This window comes from Phacochoerus africanus, chromosome 4 (assembly GCF_016906955.1).
Source record: "Phacochoerus africanus isolate WHEZ1 chromosome 4, ROS_Pafr_v1, whole genome shotgun sequence".
NCBI lineage: Eukaryota > Metazoa > Chordata > Mammalia > Artiodactyla > Suidae > Phacochoerus > Phacochoerus africanus.
The window spans coordinates 11,725,975-11,746,181 of record NC_062547.1 but is presented as its reverse complement, the minus strand read 5'-3'; the positions used below and the strand labels follow the sequence as shown (position 1 = coordinate 11,746,181).

The 20,207-nt window shown below is 40.5% G+C and overlaps 1 protein-coding gene across 1 annotated transcript; it reads right to left on the bottom strand.

The window, feature by feature from the left end:
• Window positions 1–11,308: 11,308 nt before the first annotated feature.
• LOC125124404 (olfactory receptor 10V1) lies at window positions 11,309–12,679 on the bottom strand. The gene is made up of 2 exons (XM_047774518.1): window positions 11,749–12,679; window positions 11,309–11,325 (listed from the first exon to the last, which is right to left on the bottom strand). The coding sequence occupies exons 1-2, from the start codon at window positions 12,677–12,679 to the stop codon at window positions 11,309–11,311; spliced, it is 948 nt and encodes a 315-aa protein (XP_047630474.1).
• Between the last annotated feature and the right edge of the window lie 7,528 nt (window positions 12,680–20,207).

The window sequence follows — 20,207 nt, the reverse complement described above, 5'->3', positions numbered from 1 at the left end:
CCTCTATGTATGATGAACAATTGATGGCAAAATGCCAGCTATTTGCTTATAGTTTTTAGGTTGATTTGTTTCCTGGCTCCTGGGTTGAAATTCATGCAAACCTCTGCAAATCTATTGAGAGGAAATGGACCAGTTAAAATGTCGAATCCAAGTTTTCATAAAGCAGATGAGAGAGTAGGTCATGGAGCTTCATATTTAGAACCACATAACATTCCAAAGCATCATTTGGGGAACTTGCTACCTTCAGTGTGCGGTGGACTTAATCAGAACATTTAAGTTGAAGTTCTGCTCCTGTCCCTTACTAGCAGGGTGACCTTGGGCAAATCCCTTAAGTGTCTTGATGCTCCATTTCTCAATTTGAGGGATATGTATTTTTTTTTTTTTTGCCAATGTGTTAAAACAATTTTAAAAATTGGAGTTCCCATCGTGGCATAGTGGAAACGAATCCAACTAGAAACCATGAGGTTGTGGGTTCAATCCTTGGCCCTGCTCAGTCGGTTAAGGATCCAGTGTTGCCCTGAGCTGTGGTGTAGGTTGCAGATGTGGCTTGGATCTGGTGTTGCTGTGGCTGGCTGTGGCCAGCAGCTATAGCTCTGACTAGACTCCTAGCCTGGGAACCTCCATGTGCTGACGGCTGCGGCCCAAAAAAGAAAAAAAAAAAAATTGAAGTCTAGTTTATTTACAATGTGTTGGTTTCAGGTGTACAGCAAAGTGATCCAGTTATGTGCATATATACACATAAATACACATATGCATATGTATTTATATATATTATTTTTTCAGGTTCTTTTCCCTTTATAGATATTACAAAATGCTGAGTATAGTTTCCTATGCTATACAGTGGGCCCTTGTTGGTTATCTATTTCATATATAGTAGTGTGTATCTGTTAATTCCAAACTTCTAATTTATCCCTCTCCCCTTTTCCCCTTTGGTAGCCATGCATTTGTTTTCTGTGTCTATGGGTCTGTATTGTTTTGCATATAAATTCATTTGTATCCCCCTTTTTTTAGGATTCCGCATATAAGCGATATCATGTGATACTTGACAAATGTGTATTATAATGTCCATTTAATAGGAGTTCTGTTAAAAGGGTAAAAATGATAGGAAGAGCTTTCGCATATACAAAAGTCCTGTGTACATGCGAAAGTCTCTACTTGGACGGTCAAAGAGGTGAGTCATCTGGAAGCTTGCCTGTTTTTACTTATCTTCATGAGTGAAGCTGGTAAAGGGAATAACCAAAGGCCATGGGTAATTTTTTTTTAAGTAAACAAAAGAAATAATTAGTTTCAAAACCTGGACAAGAACCAGAAACAAAGGCTGGAGGTTTGAAGGTTGACATTGGTGCGGGAGATTTGTCAGGAGACCAGGGCCTCAGCTCGGTAATTATTCACTCCCTGGATTCATTACCCCTGAGGCTTAGTCAATGAAGTTAGAACCTTTAGGGACATATATGTGGGCATGTTTTAATAATTCTCAAATGACACTGTGTGACCTTCAGGCACAATCATCAGTCTCAAGAATAAAGCTGAATTTGTACTGAATTAACTCCAACAAAGAGACCTCAGACAGTAACTAGAAACAAAGATTCAGCACACATCTAAATAAGGGATGCCAGTTCTCAAATATGGGGGTTACTAGTTCAGAGATATTTTCTTTTTTTTTTTTTTAGAGATATTTTCTTGTTTCTTGCATTGGCACAACTCATTTTTAAGACTGCACAGCTTATATTCTTTTCCCTCTCTCTCCTGTCTTACAAAGCCCCAGTATCTTGGTTATTTTATTTCTTATAATTTTTTTTTTGTCTTTTCTAGGGCCACACCCGTAGCATAGGGAGGTTCCCAGGCTAGGGGTCTAATCAGAGCTGTAGCCGCCAACCTATGCCAGAGCCACAGCAACTTGGGATCTGAGCCGCGTCTTCGACCTACACCTTTGAGCTCACAGCAACGCCGGATCCTTAACCCACTGAGGGAGGCCAGGGATCGAACCTGCAACCTTATGGTTCCTAGTCAGATTCGTTAACCACTGAGCCATGATGGGAACTCCTATTTCTTATAATCTTGATGCCTGAGAAAATAAATATACTTTTCTCCCCTGTTTATGGTGAAATAAACAACTCTATTAGTTCTTCACAGCATCCAAATGTCAATCTCTCTCTCTGGAGTGCTCCCGTCTCCAGTTTTTTTTTCTGGGAAACACCACCTTGTCCTTCCTCAAATGCTTCTATGTCGCATCATCTGTGAAGGTTTGCTTGGCTACCCAGACTGAAATTCACCCCCACCATGCTTCTCACAGCATTTCATGCATATTTTAGTTTAGCTTTCCTTGCGTCAAATCTTGGCAGTTTTTTTTTAATTAATTTTTTTTATTACAGTTGATTTACAGTGTTCTGTCAATTTCTGCTGTATAGCAAAGTAACCCAGTTTTATTTTATAGATATAAAATACATACACATTCCTTTTTTTCACATTATCCTCCATCAAGTTCCATCACAAGTGATCAGGTACAGTTTCTTGGGCTATACACCAGCATCTCATTACATATCCATTCCATATGCAATAGTTTGCATCTACTAACCCCAAACTCCCAGTCCTTCCCAGGCCCTCCCCCTCCCTCTTGGCAACCATAAGTCTGTTCTCTATGTCCGTCAGTTTATTTCTTTTCTGTAGATAGGTTCATTTGTGCCGTATCTTAGATTCCAGGTATAAGTGATATCATATGGTATTTGTCTTTCTCCTTATGACGTACTTCACTTAGTATGAGAGTCTCTAGTTCCATCCATGTTGCTTCAAATGGCATTATTCCTTTTTATGACTGAGTAGTATTCCATTGTGTATATGTACCACATCTTAATCCATTCATCTGTCATTGGTCATTTACATTATTTCCACGTCTTGGCTATTGTGAATAGTGCTGCAATAAACATAGGGATTCATGTATCTTTTTATTTTTTATGATTTTTTTTTTCATTATAGCTGGTTTACAGTGTTCTGTCAGTTTTCTACTGTACAACATGGTAACCCAGTTACACATACAAGTATACATTTTTTTCTCACATTACCATGCTCCGTCATAAATGACTAGACATAGTTCTCAGTGCTACTCAGCAGGATCTCAGTGCCTGTCCATTCCAAAGGCAATAGTCTGCATCTATTAACTCCAAGTTCCTAATCCATCCCATTCCCTCCCCCTCCCTTTTGGCAAGAGAAAGACAAATACCATATGATATCACTTATATCTGGAATCTAATATATGGCACAAATGAACCTTTCCACAGAAAAGAAAATCATGGACTTGAAGAATAGACTTGTGGTTGCCAAATCTTGGTGGTTTGTTATATTTGTTATCCCCACCAGACTGTAAGCTCCTTAAAGAAAGGAGCAGGTCTTTTTCCATCCTTAGTGCTCAAGGTCTCATATAATAGCTGATGTTGGGTATGGGATGAAATCAGAAGAGAGATGGGAGGAACTCAGTGCCCGAAAACTTGGTTTAATTTTTGACCTGCATATCTTCTCTGAAATGGACGTATGGAGCCTAGAAAAGGAAGTCTCTTAATTATTATTCATCTCTTTTTTTTTTTTGCTTCCTACTGTTTCCCATTGCCCCATTCCTTTCTTTTATCTTCCCTTTCTTCTTACCTGTAATAAAAAAATATTCACGGCATAAAGAAATAAACAGGGATTTCCCCCTGTGGCGAAGTGGGTTAATGATCCAGCTTGTCTCTGTGATGGTGCCAGTTCAATCCCAGGCCAGTGTGGTGGGTTAAAGATCCAGTGTTGCCACAGCTATGACATTGGTCTTAGCTTCAGTTCAGATCTCAGCTGCAGCTCAGATTCAACCCCTGCCCCAGGAACCTCCATATGTCTCAGGTGCAGCCATTAAAAAAGAAGGAAAGAAAGGAAGGAAGGAAGGAAGGATAGAAGGAAGGAAGGAAGGAAAAAAGAAAGGAAGGAGGAAGGTAAGAAAGAAAGAAGAAAGAAAGAAAAGAAAGAAAGAAAGAAAGAAAAAGAAAGAAAGAAAGAAAGAAAAAAAGAAAGAAAGAAAGAAAGAAAGAAAGAAAGAAAGAAAGAAAGAAAGAAAGAAAGAAAGAAAGAAAGGGATTATGACCTAAAGGACAAAATAAATATTCATGGTTAGATGCTGTTACAAGCACAGTATTGAATAAAATTAAAGGAGGAAAACAGGAATTCTCCCATACAGTAGAATTCCATATAGCAGATACTTCCCCCTCAATCGTGGAGAGAATAGCTCCTTACTCCTTAAGTATAAACCGAATATGGCAACTTTCTTCCAAAGATACAGAATGGAAAGGGAAGAAAGAGAATGAAGTTTACACTGGCAAAACCTGACAAGCACCACCTCTGACAGGTGATCAAAACCAACATCAGTAGTGAAGTCGTGTCACCAGTATGTTCGCTTGACATGATGTGTGGAAAATGATGCTTTACTTCCATCACCCCTTGTCTAAATGTCAGACAAATTCACTCTGAAGGCACATTCTACAAAATACCTGACCAGGACGTTTCCCATTGTGGCTCAGTGTTACTGAACCCAACTAGTATCAGTGAGGATGCGCATTTGATCCTTGGCCTCGCTCAGTGGGTTAAGGATCCTGGCATTACTATGGGTTATGGTATAGATCACAGATGTGGCTCAGATCCTGCATTGCGGTGGCTGTGGTGTAGGGTGGCAGCTCTAGCTCCAGTTTGACCCCTAGTCTGGGAACTTCCATGTGCCTCAGGTGCTGCCCTAAAAAGCAAAAAACAAACTAACAAAAAAACCCAAAAAACCAAAAACCTGACCAGGACGTCTCAAAGCTGTCAAGGTTATCAAAAAACAAGTCTAAGAATTTCACAGCCAAGAGGAACTTAAAGAGACATGACAACTAAATGTTATGTGGTATACTGGAGTAGATTCTTGAACAGAAAAATGATATTAGGTTAAAAATAATCTGAATAAAGTGTGAACTTTAGTTCATAATAATGTGTCAATTTTGGTTAATTCTGACAAATGTTAAGAACGGGGGAAACTGAGTGCCATTTATATACTATCCTATCTAAAGCAGATATTCAATTACTTTCTATTGTATTACCATGTCAATTGCTTTTACAGAAATTATCAGTCTATAATCATCTCCTTTGTTTATGCTACATCTCTCCCATTAGATTCTAAACTCCATGAGGGCAAATATCTTCTCTGTTCATTCACTGATGCATACCCAGTATTTTTTTTTAACATAAATATTTTTTACTAAAAGTAACTATTTTTCAGGATGTGGCTCAGTGGAAACTAATCCCACTGGAATCCATGACAATGAGGGTTCGATCCCTGGCCTCTCTCAGTGGGTTAAGTTACCGTGAGCTGTGGTGTAGGTGGCAGATGCAGCTTGAATCCCGCGTTTCTGTTGTGGTGGTGGTATAGGCTGGCAGCTGTAGCTCTGATTTGACCCCTAGCCTGGAAACTTCCATATGCTTCGGATGTGGTCCTAAAAAGCAAAAAAAAAAAAAAAAAAGTAGCTATTTTTCTTCAAACCAAAAATTAGAAGAGTTTTACATTTTTGCCAATCTCTTTTGTATCTGACTTAATAGAAGAACCTGGATTCTTACCTCTGCTTCTTCAATACGTTGCTTTGGTGAAAGGACGTAAAGAAAAGCTGGCCTCACACAGTTGTGCAATTGGAAAAGGCACTTCATAAACTTTCTGAAAGGGTTTCCAGTACCATCCCCCACCCCAGAAATTCTCTTTGAGAACCACTTCAGTAAACTATACTGCCTATATAGACAGCCATGGATCCATAAGGATGCAGGTTCCTTGCTCCGTGGATTAAGGATCCATCGTTGCCATGAGCTGTGGTGTAGGTCACAGATGTGGCTCGGATCTGGCGTTGCTGTGGCTGTGGTGTAGGCCAATGGCTACAGCTCTGATTTGACCCCTAGTCTCGGAACCTCCATATGCTGAGGGTGCAGCCCTAAACAGCAGCCCCCTCTCCCCCACACATAAAAGCCATTGAATAAGTATTAGAACTGGCCATTCCTTCCATGGACAAGGCATTTTAAACAAATTGCAAAGGTTGATGCTGGGGAAGGAAACTTGAATTTTCCTGTTAACTCAATGTTAAAAGACATCGATTTCCAACTTGAGTTCATAGGTTACTCTTCTGCTAGCCAAGATTTCATGTTCGATTTTTTCAAGCTTACTTTTCTAAACTAAGAAGAGAAAGCACCATGCCATCACATTGTTAACTTTGGGATAGTGTTCTTATAATTTGCAAAGTCTCTTTATATGCCCACGTGACACCATTTAGTCCTTAGCAGCCACTTTATAGAGGAGGAGTGCTCAGAAAAAGGGGACTTGCCCAAGGTTGCCATCGGTAACCAGACTGGGGCCAGGCTTCCTTGCCCCCAAGTGACTGTGCTCACAGGAGGACTCTTGCTCTGGCTCTAACAAACAGACACCTCACTTTTGAAAGCTGGCTTTCCAACCTAGAAGGAAGGGACTCTTTATTTACATTCACTTTTTTCACACACACAAGAGACAGCATCTTTTCTCGAATCCAGGTGGATTTTATTTGACACAGAATACACTATGGCTATAGGAACAGCAAGCTGAAGAGACAAAGCAGCAAAGACATGATTCTAATTTATAGTTAAGTAACAGGACAGCAAGTCGTTAAATGAATAACAAAACACTTGTGCTTGTTGGAAGACTTCTCTTTTTCTAGGGCTCATATTTTTGGAATTCCTACTCTCTGTGGTCCAGCGGACACAGCCTGCCCTGTTGGGAGCCACTGGGAAGAACAGCGAGAGTGAAAATAGTGGCTGCAGACTCCCAGTGCAATGCTGCACTCTTCAGAAATAGCTGATGCCTGGTTAGCTTGACTTCCTTCCTTCCTCCTTCTCTCCCTCCCTTCCTTTTGTTGCGCCAAGGGCATGTGGAAGGTCCTGCCACAGCAGTGACAACACTGGATCCTTAACCTGCTGAGCCACCACGGAACTCCTTGGTTAGCTTGACAATCTATGCAAAGAGCCATAAAGTGGTTTCTGAAGATGGCACATTATCAACCACAATATCCCAGGCCCAGAGGGCTACTACATTCCACTTTTTCACTTCAAAGCTCTTCTTTCTGGCCTTTGTTGCCATTATTTCAGAAACACATGGTCTGTTGTTTGGCTATTGCTTCCAGTATATTCCAGGTTGCCACATGTAGTAGATGCTCAATAAATAACCATTGAATGAATATATGAAGGAATTACTGATGGTTGTAACAAGACTTATAGCATCATTGTAAGTGGAGCAGAAGTAACTCATTATATCACATTATATGCAGAATACACTTTATGCCTCCTCTGAAGAGCAGGGCTAGAGAAAGTGTCTTCCACTCAGGCTCCATTTCATCTTCCCCCCCTCCCTCTCTCCCACTATTCTTTCTCTCTTTCTTTTCTTTCCTTCCTTCCTCCCTCTCTCCCTTCCTTCCTTCCATCTTTCCCTCCTTCCCTCTTTCCTTCCTTTCAGTCTTTTTTTCTTTCTCTCTTTCAGTAATTAATAGTATTCCCTAAGCATCCTGTGAAGTGTGAATAACATGATATTGAAATTTCATCTTGGAAGATATGTAAACGGGGTGCCAGGAAATTTATTTCTAGGAGACTCAGACTTTTTTGAGAGCTTGTCACTGAAATCAAAACTCCTTGCTACTAAGGATAAAGAAAGTCTCTGTGCACATCCATCCTGAGGTCACTGAAAGCAAGGATGACAGAGGCTGGGAATGCTGAAAGATAGTTACAAAAGAAGAGTTGAATGTTAGGCCTTGGGCACAGTGCATCTTCCTGAGTGGGTTTTTTTTTGTTTTTTTTTTTGTCTTTTTAGAGCTGCACCCATGGCATATGGAAGTCCCCAGGCTAGGGGTCGAAATGGAGCTACAGCTGCCAGTCTATGCCACAGTCATAGCAACTTGGGATCCGAGCCGCATCTGTGACCTACACCACAGCTCACAGCAACTCCAGATCCTTAACCTACTGAGTGAGGCCAGGGACTGAACCTGAATTCTCATAGGTAGTAGTCGGGTTTGTTTCCACTGCACCATGAAGGGAACTCCCTGTTCTGTTTTTTTAATTAAAGTATAATTGATTTACAATGTTGTGCCAATTTCTGCTATACAGCAAAGTGACTCAGTCATACATATACATGTAATTCTTTTTCTCATACTTTCTTTCTTCATGTTCTACAGGTTACTCAGTTTTAATTCATATCTTGAGGGATTGCCTCTGATTGGTGGGAACTAAATAACACCCCAAGTAGCTATGGAGTCTGGACATTTTTAGGTTTATTTACTTATTTATTTTTTTGGCTACGTGCAGAAGACCCCAGGCCAGGGAGCAAACCCACGCCCAGCAGCAGTGACCCAAGCCACAGCAGTGAAAACACTAGATCCTTTAACCACTAGGCCACCAGGGAACTCCACTTTTTTAGGTTCCGAAATGTTTGAAGACTCACCAGATTGTGGTTGGAACATATTATGTACAGCCCAGGTTGCCATCTCCTCTACAAATTGTACACTGGCCATAAAAGGCAAAGACCATCTAGTGCCATCTAGTACTAGAGGTAGGCTGTCTAACTGGACTGGCAAATTCCAGACTAGAAAATTGTGTCATACCAGTCAAACACATGGAGAATATTAAGGTTGCAGTTTATAAGTAACACACACACACACACACACACACACCAGCTGGTTACCTGCTGTCCTTACTGCTATCCTGCTCATTTCTTTTAGTTTTAAAATTTTCTTAATTTTTAATTGACATATAACATTGTATTACTTTCAGGTATAAACATAATCATTCGATATTTGTATATCTTGTAAAATGATCATCACAAATCTAATTAACATCTGTCACCTCACATAGTTACAAATTTCTTTCTTCATGATAGGAACTTTTTTTAAAAATTTATTTTTATGGCTGCACCTGTGGCATATGGATCTTCCCAGACCAGAAGCAGCTGTGGCAAAGCTGGATCCTTTAACCACTGCCCTGGTCCAAGGATTGATCTTGTGCCTCTACATGGACTCGCCCTGCTGCAGAGCAGACACTCCGACTTATTTTTCTAAGCATAATATTCCCTAGGTCCATCTATGTTGTTGCAAATGGCAAAATTTAATTCTCTTCGTGGCTGAGTAGTATTCCATTGTATATATATATACCACATCTTCTTTATCCACTCAACTGTTCATGAACATTTACGTTGTTTCCATATCTTGTCCAATGTAAATAGTGCTTCTATGAATATTGAGTGCATGTATCTTTTCAAATTAGTGGTTTTGTTGTCTTTGGTTGTATACCCGGGAGCACTCATTTCTTTTCATTAATGAAGAGTTGCCTGGCACTGTCTTGACTTTCAAAGACCTCAGAATGAAACCACTTTAGGGTGGAGGTGTTTCCTAGGTCAGATGCCCACAGAACCCAGCACTTGGTCTTTCTGTCCTACTTAGGAGGAGAGAGGGGTGACTACTCTCCCATGTGTTCATGGCCATGCTGTTCTCTAGTTCATTGCTAATGAAGAGCCAGCTAAGAAACCATCACCATCAGAGTTGGAGAGCACCACAGAAGCCTGTGCAATGTGAGGAGAAATGACCAGAACACTGAGAGAAGTAAGCAGAATGTGGGAGACTTAATGAATCAAAGTGCTTGAAGAGAGCTTATATATTAACAAGTTTAATCCTCCTGTCTTCCAGCTACTGGGACTGAGGTTTGAAGGATGAAAATGACTTTTCTAGTTTAGAGCCTTAGAAACCCTGGATCTCACGAGGTTCCTTCCAGAGAAGTGATGGTGGATGCTCTGATGCCCAGTCCACTCCCTGCTGCCTGTCACAATAACCCACAGCCCCTCCCATATTTTCACAGTCTCAGAGATTCCTCAAATATCCTGGTTTCCTTTGTCAGCCTTATCCCCGTATCCTGGCTGGATGTGTTTTTTTCTGGTGTCTCCTGACTCTCACCTTTTCTTCACAATCCCTTTTCCACTCTGGATAATAGAACGCCTCTTCCTTCTTCTTCTAAATACTGCAATACCATAAAAGGATGACAAGAAAACTGAGCGTCTGTTTAGGAGTTTTTTCTGGGTGTAATTGTAGAGTATGCCTGTCCATTTACTTCTCTAGAAGTATTGGAATAAAGTGGAGTAACGTTGATAACATCAACTCTGAAGCAAGTGAAAGTCACAAATTCTCTAAATTCTTTTTGGTGGAAGTTTGAAAATATCCTTACTAATACCACAAGACCAAGCAATTCCACTCCTAGGTATGTAGCTGAAAAAAGTGAAAACACTAATTCAAAAGGATTCATGCACCCCCAAATTCATAGCAGCACTATTCACGATAGCCAAGATATGGAAGCAGTGTAAGTGTCCATCAACGGATAAATAAAGAAGTGTGTGTGTGTGTGTGTGTGTACACAGTGGACTACTACCATATTTATGAGATTAAAATGACCGAGATGAATGAATACAAATATAGTTCACAGGTAAAAGTAACAGTCCCTCAGAACAGAACATCCCAATGTATTGTGTTTATTTCCCGAGTGAATATTTGTAGGATATGAAGATACAGAAAATCTAGACAATGACTTGTATGATGAGAGGGTTTGAATATAATCTCCTGAAGGAAAGTTTGATGGAGTACTTGCTCTAGAGAGAAGAGGACTAAAGACTTACAGAAGATAAATAATCTGTCCAAATACATGTGAAGAGCTGTCATGGAGAAGAAAGCACTAGAGGGTAAATACAGGATCAGTGGGAGGAAGTTGTAGATAGCCTTTAGTTCAAGAGAATACAGTACTTTAATAACTGGAGTTGCCCAATGAGGAATGAAGCATCTTAAAGTTAGGGATCTCTCTTGGAAACGCAAGCAGAATCTGGAACTCTCTGTGATGCTATGGAAAAGATTCTTGAGAAGCCCAAATCCAAATTCAGTGATGCCCACTTTCTTCCTCTCCTGTTTTTTCACTTATTAAATGAAGTAACATTATTACTTCCTTTTTACTACTGGGGTGTTCTTTTAACATTATGGACAGAATCATGAGTTTTCATTTTGGTTAATAAAAGAGAAAATGTAAAAAAAAAAGTCTGCTTTCCTTTGGTTAATTGCAAAGCCTCTCCCCCACCCCTCCCCCACCATTCAGGATCTACTTGGCCAGTATTTAGAACATAATGTTATCACCTTGGAAGGGACATGTGGTATCTTCTATTTTAGCTCTGATGCTTCAGAAATAAAGAAAGCGAAGCCTTGAGAAATAGTCTCACATGAGATTACATATACTCCTACTGGCAGAGAGAGCCTGGAACAAGGAGATCGGCATTGTGTGAAGACAGCTTAGTCTTTCAATTTCTGAATACTTACTTGGGTTCTCATCCTGGATATATCTTGTTAGCCACTTTAGTTTTCTTTTCTAAAAAATGAAGGCAATGATCCTTATTATGGGCTGAGATAACCCAGCTAAAGTACCTAGTACACAATAGATGTCCAAAAAATAAATGCCGGTGCTCTTCCATCCACACTCAGGACATCACGTTGCCCTACATGTTAAAGCTTTATTTCATTAATGCATTCACTTCATCCGGTGCTCCTAGAATAATGGCTCATGTCTCAGTTTGTTGGGGACACTCCTGGTTCATGAAGATCATCCCAACATAATTATTAATAGCGTCCCACTTCACTCTCAGAAGTGTCCTGATTTACATACGTCCTAAAACCATCCTACCTAGAACTTTCTCAGTGCATTTCCTTAGGGCATCTTTCAATTCCTTGTTCCTCATACTGTAGATCAAAGGGTTTAAAATGGGAGTGATAAAAGTGTAGACCACAGACACCACCCGGCCCATCTCAGGGGAGTAGCTGGACCTGGGGGACAAGTATATAAAGCTGGTGCAGCCATACTGCAGGAGGACCACTAAGATGTGGGAGGAGCAGGTGGAGAAGGCTCGGCGGCGCCCTTCTGCTGACCGGATCTGTAAAAGAGCTGTCCCAATGAAGACGTAGGAGATGGAGATCAGTGAAAGAGGGATGCTTAAGACGATGAAACTGATGATGTACAGAGCGGTCCTGTGAACGTGCGTGTCTGCACAAGCCAAGTGCATGACTGCAGGCATGTCACAGTAGAAGTGGTAGATTTCATTGTCTTTGCAGAATGGAAGATGGAAGATTAAAATAGTCAGTGGCAGCGCCAGCAGGAACCCCAGCACCAGGGATCCGACCATCAACTCCACACACAAGGGCCAGCTCATGATGACGCTGTACCGCAGAGGGTAACAGATTGCTATAAACCGGTCATAAGCCATGACAGCAAGCAGGACACAATCAGCCCCACCCAAGAAGACAAAGAAAAACATCTGGGTGCCGCAGCCAGTGAAAGAAACAGGAGTTTTGCCCATTGAAAGGAGGTTTGCCAAGGCCAGTGGAGCAATGGAAGATGTATAGAAGATCTCCAGAACTGCCAGGTTGGCCAGGAAAAAGTACATGGGGGTGTGGAGGGAGTGGTTGATCTGGACAATTGTGGCAGTTATGGCATTTCCACTGAGACTGGTCAGGTACATCAGCAGGGAGGCCACAAAAATCACCACCTGTACTTTAGGGTCCTCTGAGAATGGACGAAAGAAGAATTGTATCTTTGTGGTTTTATTTATTTCTTCCATGGGTACCGCATTGGACCTATGAAAAGGAATCTCTCATTGGATATGATGCTTGTCCAACTCCTCCATTCACTGAGATACTCCAGCAATTATGTGAACACTTTCATCTTATTTTAAAAAATTAATTATTTTTTTTAATGGCTGCGCCCATGGCATATGGAAGTTCCTGGGCCAGGGATTGAATCTGATCTGCAGCTGAACCTATGCCACAGGTGTGGCAATGCTGGATACTTAGCCCGCTGCGCCACAGCGGGAAGTTCCACAATTTATTTTAGAGCAGATAATTTATACAATTGCCACCCCTCACCTTTCCCTCTTTACCCCCAAGTGTTGAAGACTGAGAAACCCCCAATGGTGGGGATTTTTAGGATCTTTGTTTCAATTCTAGTGCCTAGCACAGTGTCTGATAGAGAAAAAGTTTGTGGATGAATTAATGAATAATCAACCTAAAGTTCGAAGTTACAAAATGGATAAAATAGGGTATTAATTCATTATGTGAAACTTGAAATAAAAAATTTGAGGAATGTATAAGTAGATGTATGTCATAATTTGAAGAAAATTGTGTTAGAGTTACCTCGTGATGTTGCATTACAAGCTCTATAATTTAGTTCAAAGTCTGGAGACTTTATTGATTTATTTTGCTTCCACTCCTTTAATTTGTCACTAAATATAGACCTCATCCTTCAGAAATTTCTCGCATTGATTGCTTTGTTCCCTTCCCACTGCCCCATCAGTTCTATCCCTTGTTATCTTCTTTTTTAAATTATACTTGATTATCTGTTGTTATTTTACACTGTGATTCTTGTCATAGTTTCCCATTTAATCTCCCAATTCCCTTCCTTTCTTCCTATAATTTTTCCTGTTCTCCATGATCATATTATTCATCTGCTTAAAAATTTTTAATGTCTTCCAATTTTTTTTTCCTTTTTAGGGCTGTACCCCCAGCACATGGAGGTTGCCAGGCTAGGGGTCCAATCGGAGCTACAGCTGCCGGCCTATATCACAGCCACAGCAACATCAGATCCGAGCTGAGTCTATGACCTACACCCTCAGCTCATGGCAACGCCAGATCCTTAACCCATTGAGCAAGGCCAGAGATCAAACCTGCAACCTCATGGTTCCTAGTTGGATTTATTTCTGCTGCACCACAATGGAAACTCCTCAACATCTTCCTATTTATTAAATGACAACTTTCACACTCCTCTGTTGGTTGTTCCAGTCTCTCTGACTTGTTTAGGCTAATCCCACTATGGCCTTCAGTTATCCCCGCTACATACCTAATGGTCTACTCCTTAGCCTGTGAGCCATCATTCCTCTTTCTGCTTCATATAATTCTATCCTCCGTCAAGCTAGAAATCTCACCTTCTCTCTTTGGCCTAATCCCAATCCTGCACATTAAAAAATTTTAGGTTCTGCTCTTTGGTGAAGTCTTTCTAGGCCACTCCAGTTTATTTTTATTTTTATTTTTTTAATAATGATTTTTATTTTTTCCCTCATATCTGGTTTATAGTGTTCTGTCAATTTTATACTGCACAGCAAGGTGACCCAGTTACACATACATATACACATTTTTTTTCACATTTTTATGCTCCATCATAAGTGACTACATATAGTTCCCAGTGCTATACAGCAGGATCTCATTGCTTATCCATTCCAAAGTAGGCCATTCCAGTTTAAATCTCTGTCTCCTTCCTCTGAAATTCTGTAGCTCATAGTGCTATACAAACAAATAACTAGGTGTTTTACTTACTTCATTCTTTATGTGTATCTGGAGGGAAGTAGGGGTTATTTGGATCTACATGTGCTTCTTAAACGAGAATGTATATGTTCTAGGATCTAGAGGATGCAAAGCTGTGTCCGGGACAAAGTCCTCGTATCAATGTGGAACAGCTTTTTAAAGTCAATTTTAACATGGACATTTTTGGACATTTAAAGAAAAGTAAACATGGAGATAGTATATATAGAAAAAAGATCTGCATGAATTTGGGGGGATAAAAACATAAGATTTCCAAGAAATTTCTTGGTGGCTGATCACCAAGTCCTTAGGAATGTAGACTGCCTCTCATTCTAATTGAGCACCTAAGTAGAAAATATTTAGATAATTTAGACCTGAGATTGGCTGTTACTCAGTGGAAAATATAATCCCCTGAACTTCCCAAATATAAAACCTTGACTTGGATCAGCTCCTCCCTTATTATTCCAAAGGACAAAATATTTTCTATTTCATTTCATTTCATTTCATTTCATTTCATTTCATTTCATTTCATTTCATTTCATTTCATTTCATTTCAGTCTTTTTAGGGCTGCACTGTGGCATATGGAGGTTCCCAGGCTAGGGGTTGAATCAGAGCTGCATATGCCACAACAGCGGGATCCAAGCCCCGTCTGTGACTTACAGCACAGCTCACAGCAACTCCAGGTCCTTAATGCACTGAATAAGGCCAGGGATCGAACCCACATCCTCATGGATCCTAGGGGATTCTAATTTGATGAGCCACAATAGGAAGACCCAAATCTAAGCTTCTATCATTAAAATAAAGTGTACCTCACTGAGCAACGTGCTCTATTTATAAGGCTGTAAAATAGGTGTCCTAGAGAGACAAAATCCCTTCATTCTAATTGCGCTCTCTCAACAAAGTATTTCACTGTAAGGTGAAACGCCACAAGAAGGTCAGTGCTCAGGGCCCTAATTTGTAATCTCTCCTTCCTTTTTATTCCTTCTTCCTCTTTCACCAATTACTCATTTAATCCATATTTATTTTAATAAATCATTTTTGAAAACATTTATTGAGTACACAATACTTTTAATAAGTACTACGTAGTACTATTTACATACATATGTATATACATACATGTGTATCTATATATAAGTAATGTATTATGTATTACATAAGTTACATATGTAATGCTATTTACATAGTGTTTTTTGTTTTTTGTTTTTTTTTTGGTAGGGCCACACCCTTGGCATATGGAAGTTCCCAGGCTGGGGGTCGAATTGGAGCTGCAGCTGCCAGCCTACACCACAGCAACAGCCATGTCAGATCTGAGCCACATCCACAACTTACACCACAGCTCACAGCAACGCCAGATCCTTAACCCACTGAGCAAGGCCTCATCCTACATCCTCATGGATACTAGTTGGGTTCGTTTCTGCTGAGCCACAATGGGAACTCCATAATACTCTTAATAAGTACTATATATTAATTGCTATGCAAGGCATAGCTTTAGTTTCTGGGAGAAGAGGGAAATGTGTAGAGAATGAAACAGTGTGTCAATATTGAAAAAGCTCAAGACGGAATGAGAAATATAGTAATAAAAACACTACAGTTTAGGGAGTCCCTGTTGTAGCCCAGTGAAAACAAATCCGACTAGTATCCAAGAGGTTGGGTGTTCAATCCCTGGCCTTGCTCAGTGTTTTGGGGATCCGGCATTACCATGAGCTGTGGTGTAGGTTGCAGACACGGCTCAGATCCTGAGTTGCTGTGGCTGTGGCAGAGGCTGGCAGAGGCTGGCAGATGCAGCACTGATTCAACCCCTAGCCTGTGAACTTCCATATACCACAAGTGCGGCCCTAGAAAGCAAAAAAAAAAAAAAAAAAAAAAAAAAAGCAAAAAAAAAAAGAATACAGGTCAAGTTCAACTAAGGGCCGTCATAAAAGGACATTGTGTTAGGAAAGCACAGGCATATCTCTCTTCTTTCAATAATGTCTTCTGAAAAATTGCATGTAATTAGAATGATTTTTTGACACATAAGTTGGATTCTCAATAAGAAGGAACTTTCTAGCCATTCCTTTTGTGGCAGAGGTAGACATTTTCTAATTCTTCAGCTTCTGTAAGTTTGGCATTTGAGAAGATGGGTATTTTTTTAAACTGGAGAAGCCTTGAAAGTACTGACGTGTCTGTATTTCAAGACTAGTTACTGTCAAACTCATTTAGTCTGATCTAGAGCATAATCCCTTGACCATTTTGGACAGAACTTCCTTCCTGCCATTCACCCATTGAAGAGTACGGATTTCACAGTGTATATTCTTGAATTCCCCTTAAACTGTCTAGTGCAGACACTGGTTCTGGAACAAAACTGAACTTTGACTCTTTCTGTGGAAAGCTCCAGACTTAGCTTCTGTTCCCTGGCCAATGTCCATCAAAGGGCTTGGTCTGATTACAAGCGAGGAATTTTCCTAATATTCTAAACTCTGGAATCTGGAAGGAGATTCTTACCTTTTGCTCTGCTCATGTGGACTGCCAGCCATTGCAGATTTGCTTGGATCCTTTGCTAAACGCCTAGCACCCCAGTGGTCTGTCCTCCGAGGATCCCTGGGCTGGTGTGCTGATCACTTCTAGATTTGAGGATCTCGCTGATTCAGGGCACCAGGTCAAAGCCGCTTCTCAAACTAGATCTGAGAACTATCTGATCAACTCTCAGACTGACAGTATTTTCTATCCTGCCTCTTTCTTCTTTGTATGAGGTAACATCTGACTTTACTTATATCTCTGTAGCCTGGAAGTAACCTTTAAAGTTCCCTTGATATTTGGACTTGAAATTATCATCAAAAAAATCACATTCATAATAACTAAGCTGGCTAAGGTAACACTCTTGGTCCCTCGAAATGACTTAGGAAGGTCTGCTTGGGAAGCACAAAGGACCAAGATTAAATACAGTGTCCCTAAGAGTTAAAATTGCATCAGGATTATTCCATTGGTACATCTTCCCCAAGGATTGTTTTTAGTAACTTGTTGACGAACTCAGTGATGAGGTCAATTGGGGGAAAGAAAAATTATTTTCACTTGATTTCCTTGAAATCATATTCAAAAAAAGAGAAAAGTTCTGTGCGCAGTATTATTCATTATTCTTTTCCACATTGCACAATATCCCCTGCTCTCTGCTTCTGGAAAGGTAATTCCTCCTGACTTTCCTCACACATCTCTGATATTCCTTCTTGGTCTACTTTGCTGCCTTCTGCACTTTCCCTAACTCCCACTCAGGCTAGGTCTTGGTCCCAGGTCCTTTTTTTCTATTTACATTTTTTTTTTGGGGGGGGATAGTTAATCCAGTTTAGTTGTTTGGCTTTAAATACAAACAACAGACTGGTAATTCTCAAATGTGTTATTTCCAGCCTCACTTCATCGCTGAACTCCAGGCTAGTATATCTGACATCCCTATTTGGTCCCTAGCATGTATCTCACATTTTTTTTTTTTTCTTAGTGGCCCCACGACATATGGGATTCCGGGGCCAGGGATCAGATCTCAGCCGAAGTCTCCACCTAAGCAGAAGCTGCAGCAACATTGGATCTTTAACCCTCTGTGCCAGGGTGGGGATCGAACCTGCGTCCCAGCGCTCCCAAGACACCGCAGATCCCACTGCGCCACATTGAGAACTCCTGTATCTCACATTTAACATAGCAAACCCAAAACTGGTTTCACCCACCGTATACTTGAGTGTTATGTGTTGAACCATTGAAATCCTGATAGTAGTCTCTCAATGCTATTTGCTGAAGCTGAGGAAACTAATGATTCATTCATGTAAAACATCTGAAGAGATGGTTTTCTTTCAGTGCCCCTTGGACAAATGAGGGACCATCTAGAGCTTTTAATTTTTTTAAAAGGTCATTCGTGAAATCATAGAATTAGAAAGGATTTTAGTGGTTATCATCTTGGCTCCCCGTATCTCACAGGGCCTTCAAGGTTATTAGTGGAGTTTTCAAAGTAATTTTCAAATTTCAAAAGCCCTAACATGTTCTATATTTTCTTTTTTTGGCCCCACCCATGGCATGGGGAAGTTCCCAGGCCAAGGATCGAACATGCACCACAGCAGTGACAACACCAGATCCTTAATCCTTTGAGCCCCAGGGAACTCCTGTTTTTTTTCCCTGGAATAATTGCTTTCTTTCTTTCTTTTTTTTTTTTTTTTGGTCTTTTTAGGGCCACATCTGCAGCATATGGAGGTTCCCATGCTAGGGGTCAAAGCGGAGCTGTAGCTGCCAGCCTACAACACAGCCACAGCCACAACCATGCCATATCTGAGCCAAGTCTGTGACCTACACCACAACTCATGGCAATGCCAGATCCTTAACCCAGTGAGCCAGCCCAGGGATAGAACCTGCGTCCTCATGGATACTAGTCAGATTTGTTTCCACTGAGCCATGACAGGAACTCCCTCCTGGAATAATTTCATACATGTATTATTATCGTTATTGTTATTTCTACTAGTCTTTGGTTTGTTTAAAAGATAGAGTTAGGCAGATAATAATTTTCCAGACTTTGAGGTTGGAGGCAATATATAAGAATGGTTGAGGAATTCCCGTCTTTCAGTGGTTAACGAATCCAACTAGGAACCGTGAGGTTTTGGGTTCAATCCCTGGCTCTAGCTCAGTGGGTTAAGGATTGCCATGGGCTGTGGTGTGGGTCGCTACAGCTCCGATTAGACCCCTAGCCTGGGAACCTACATATGCTGCTGGTGCAGCCCTAGAAAAGACAAAAAGACAAAAAAAAAAAAAAAAGAATGGTTGAAAGAGTAGGTCTAATTCAGACTGACTTGGAATCAAACCTTAGCTCAGCCTCTGACTGTGTGTGTACCCTCGAGTACGTTTTTACCTCCTAAGCCTTGGTTACCTCATCTGTGAAGTGGCAGTGATGATACCGTTCCCCCCTCATAGAGTGATTGTGGAGATGGAATGAGAAAATACATATACTGGGTTTATTACATTGCTTAACCCTTTACTAGCTTTAAAATGTTTATTGTGGGGTTTATGGAGAAAATACTGTAAAATTCATATGGTTCAGAGAATGTTGAGGGCTCCTGATTTTATTCAACCTTACTTCCAATATGGATATTCATTCTCAGTAATATATTCTCCAGCTTTGTTGAGGTATAACTGACAAATTAAAGTTGTATGTATTTAAGGTGTACAATGAGATGTTTTCTTACATATTGTGAAATTATGGCTACGATCACCTAATTAATGTATCCTTCACCTCATATAGCTGTGTTTTTTTCTGTGTGTTGCGAATACTTAATATCTGCTCACTTAGAAACTTTCAAGCATACAGTACATTCTTATTAACTAGTCACCATTTGTACGTTAGGTCTCTGAAACTTATCCATCTTAAAACTGAAAGCTTGTACCCTTTGGCCAGCATCTCCCTATTTCCCCCACTCCCTGACCCTTGGTAACCACCCTTCTATTTTCTGTTTCTATGAGGTCAACATTTTTTAGATTCCATGTATAAGTGATATCACCATTTGTTTTTTTTCTTTCTAGCTTATTTTACTTGGCATAATCTCCAGATTCATCCATGTTGTCACAAATAGCAGGACTTCGGTATCGATCTATCGATCTATCTATCATCTATCTATTATCTATCTATCGATCAATCTATCTATCATCTATCTATCCGGCTTTGGCCACACAGCGGTATATGGAGTTCCTGGGCTAGGGATCAAATCTGAGCTGCAGCTGCAACCTACACCTCAGCTTGTGACAGCACTGGATCTTTAACCCAGTGAGCAAGGCCAGGGATCAAACCCGTATCC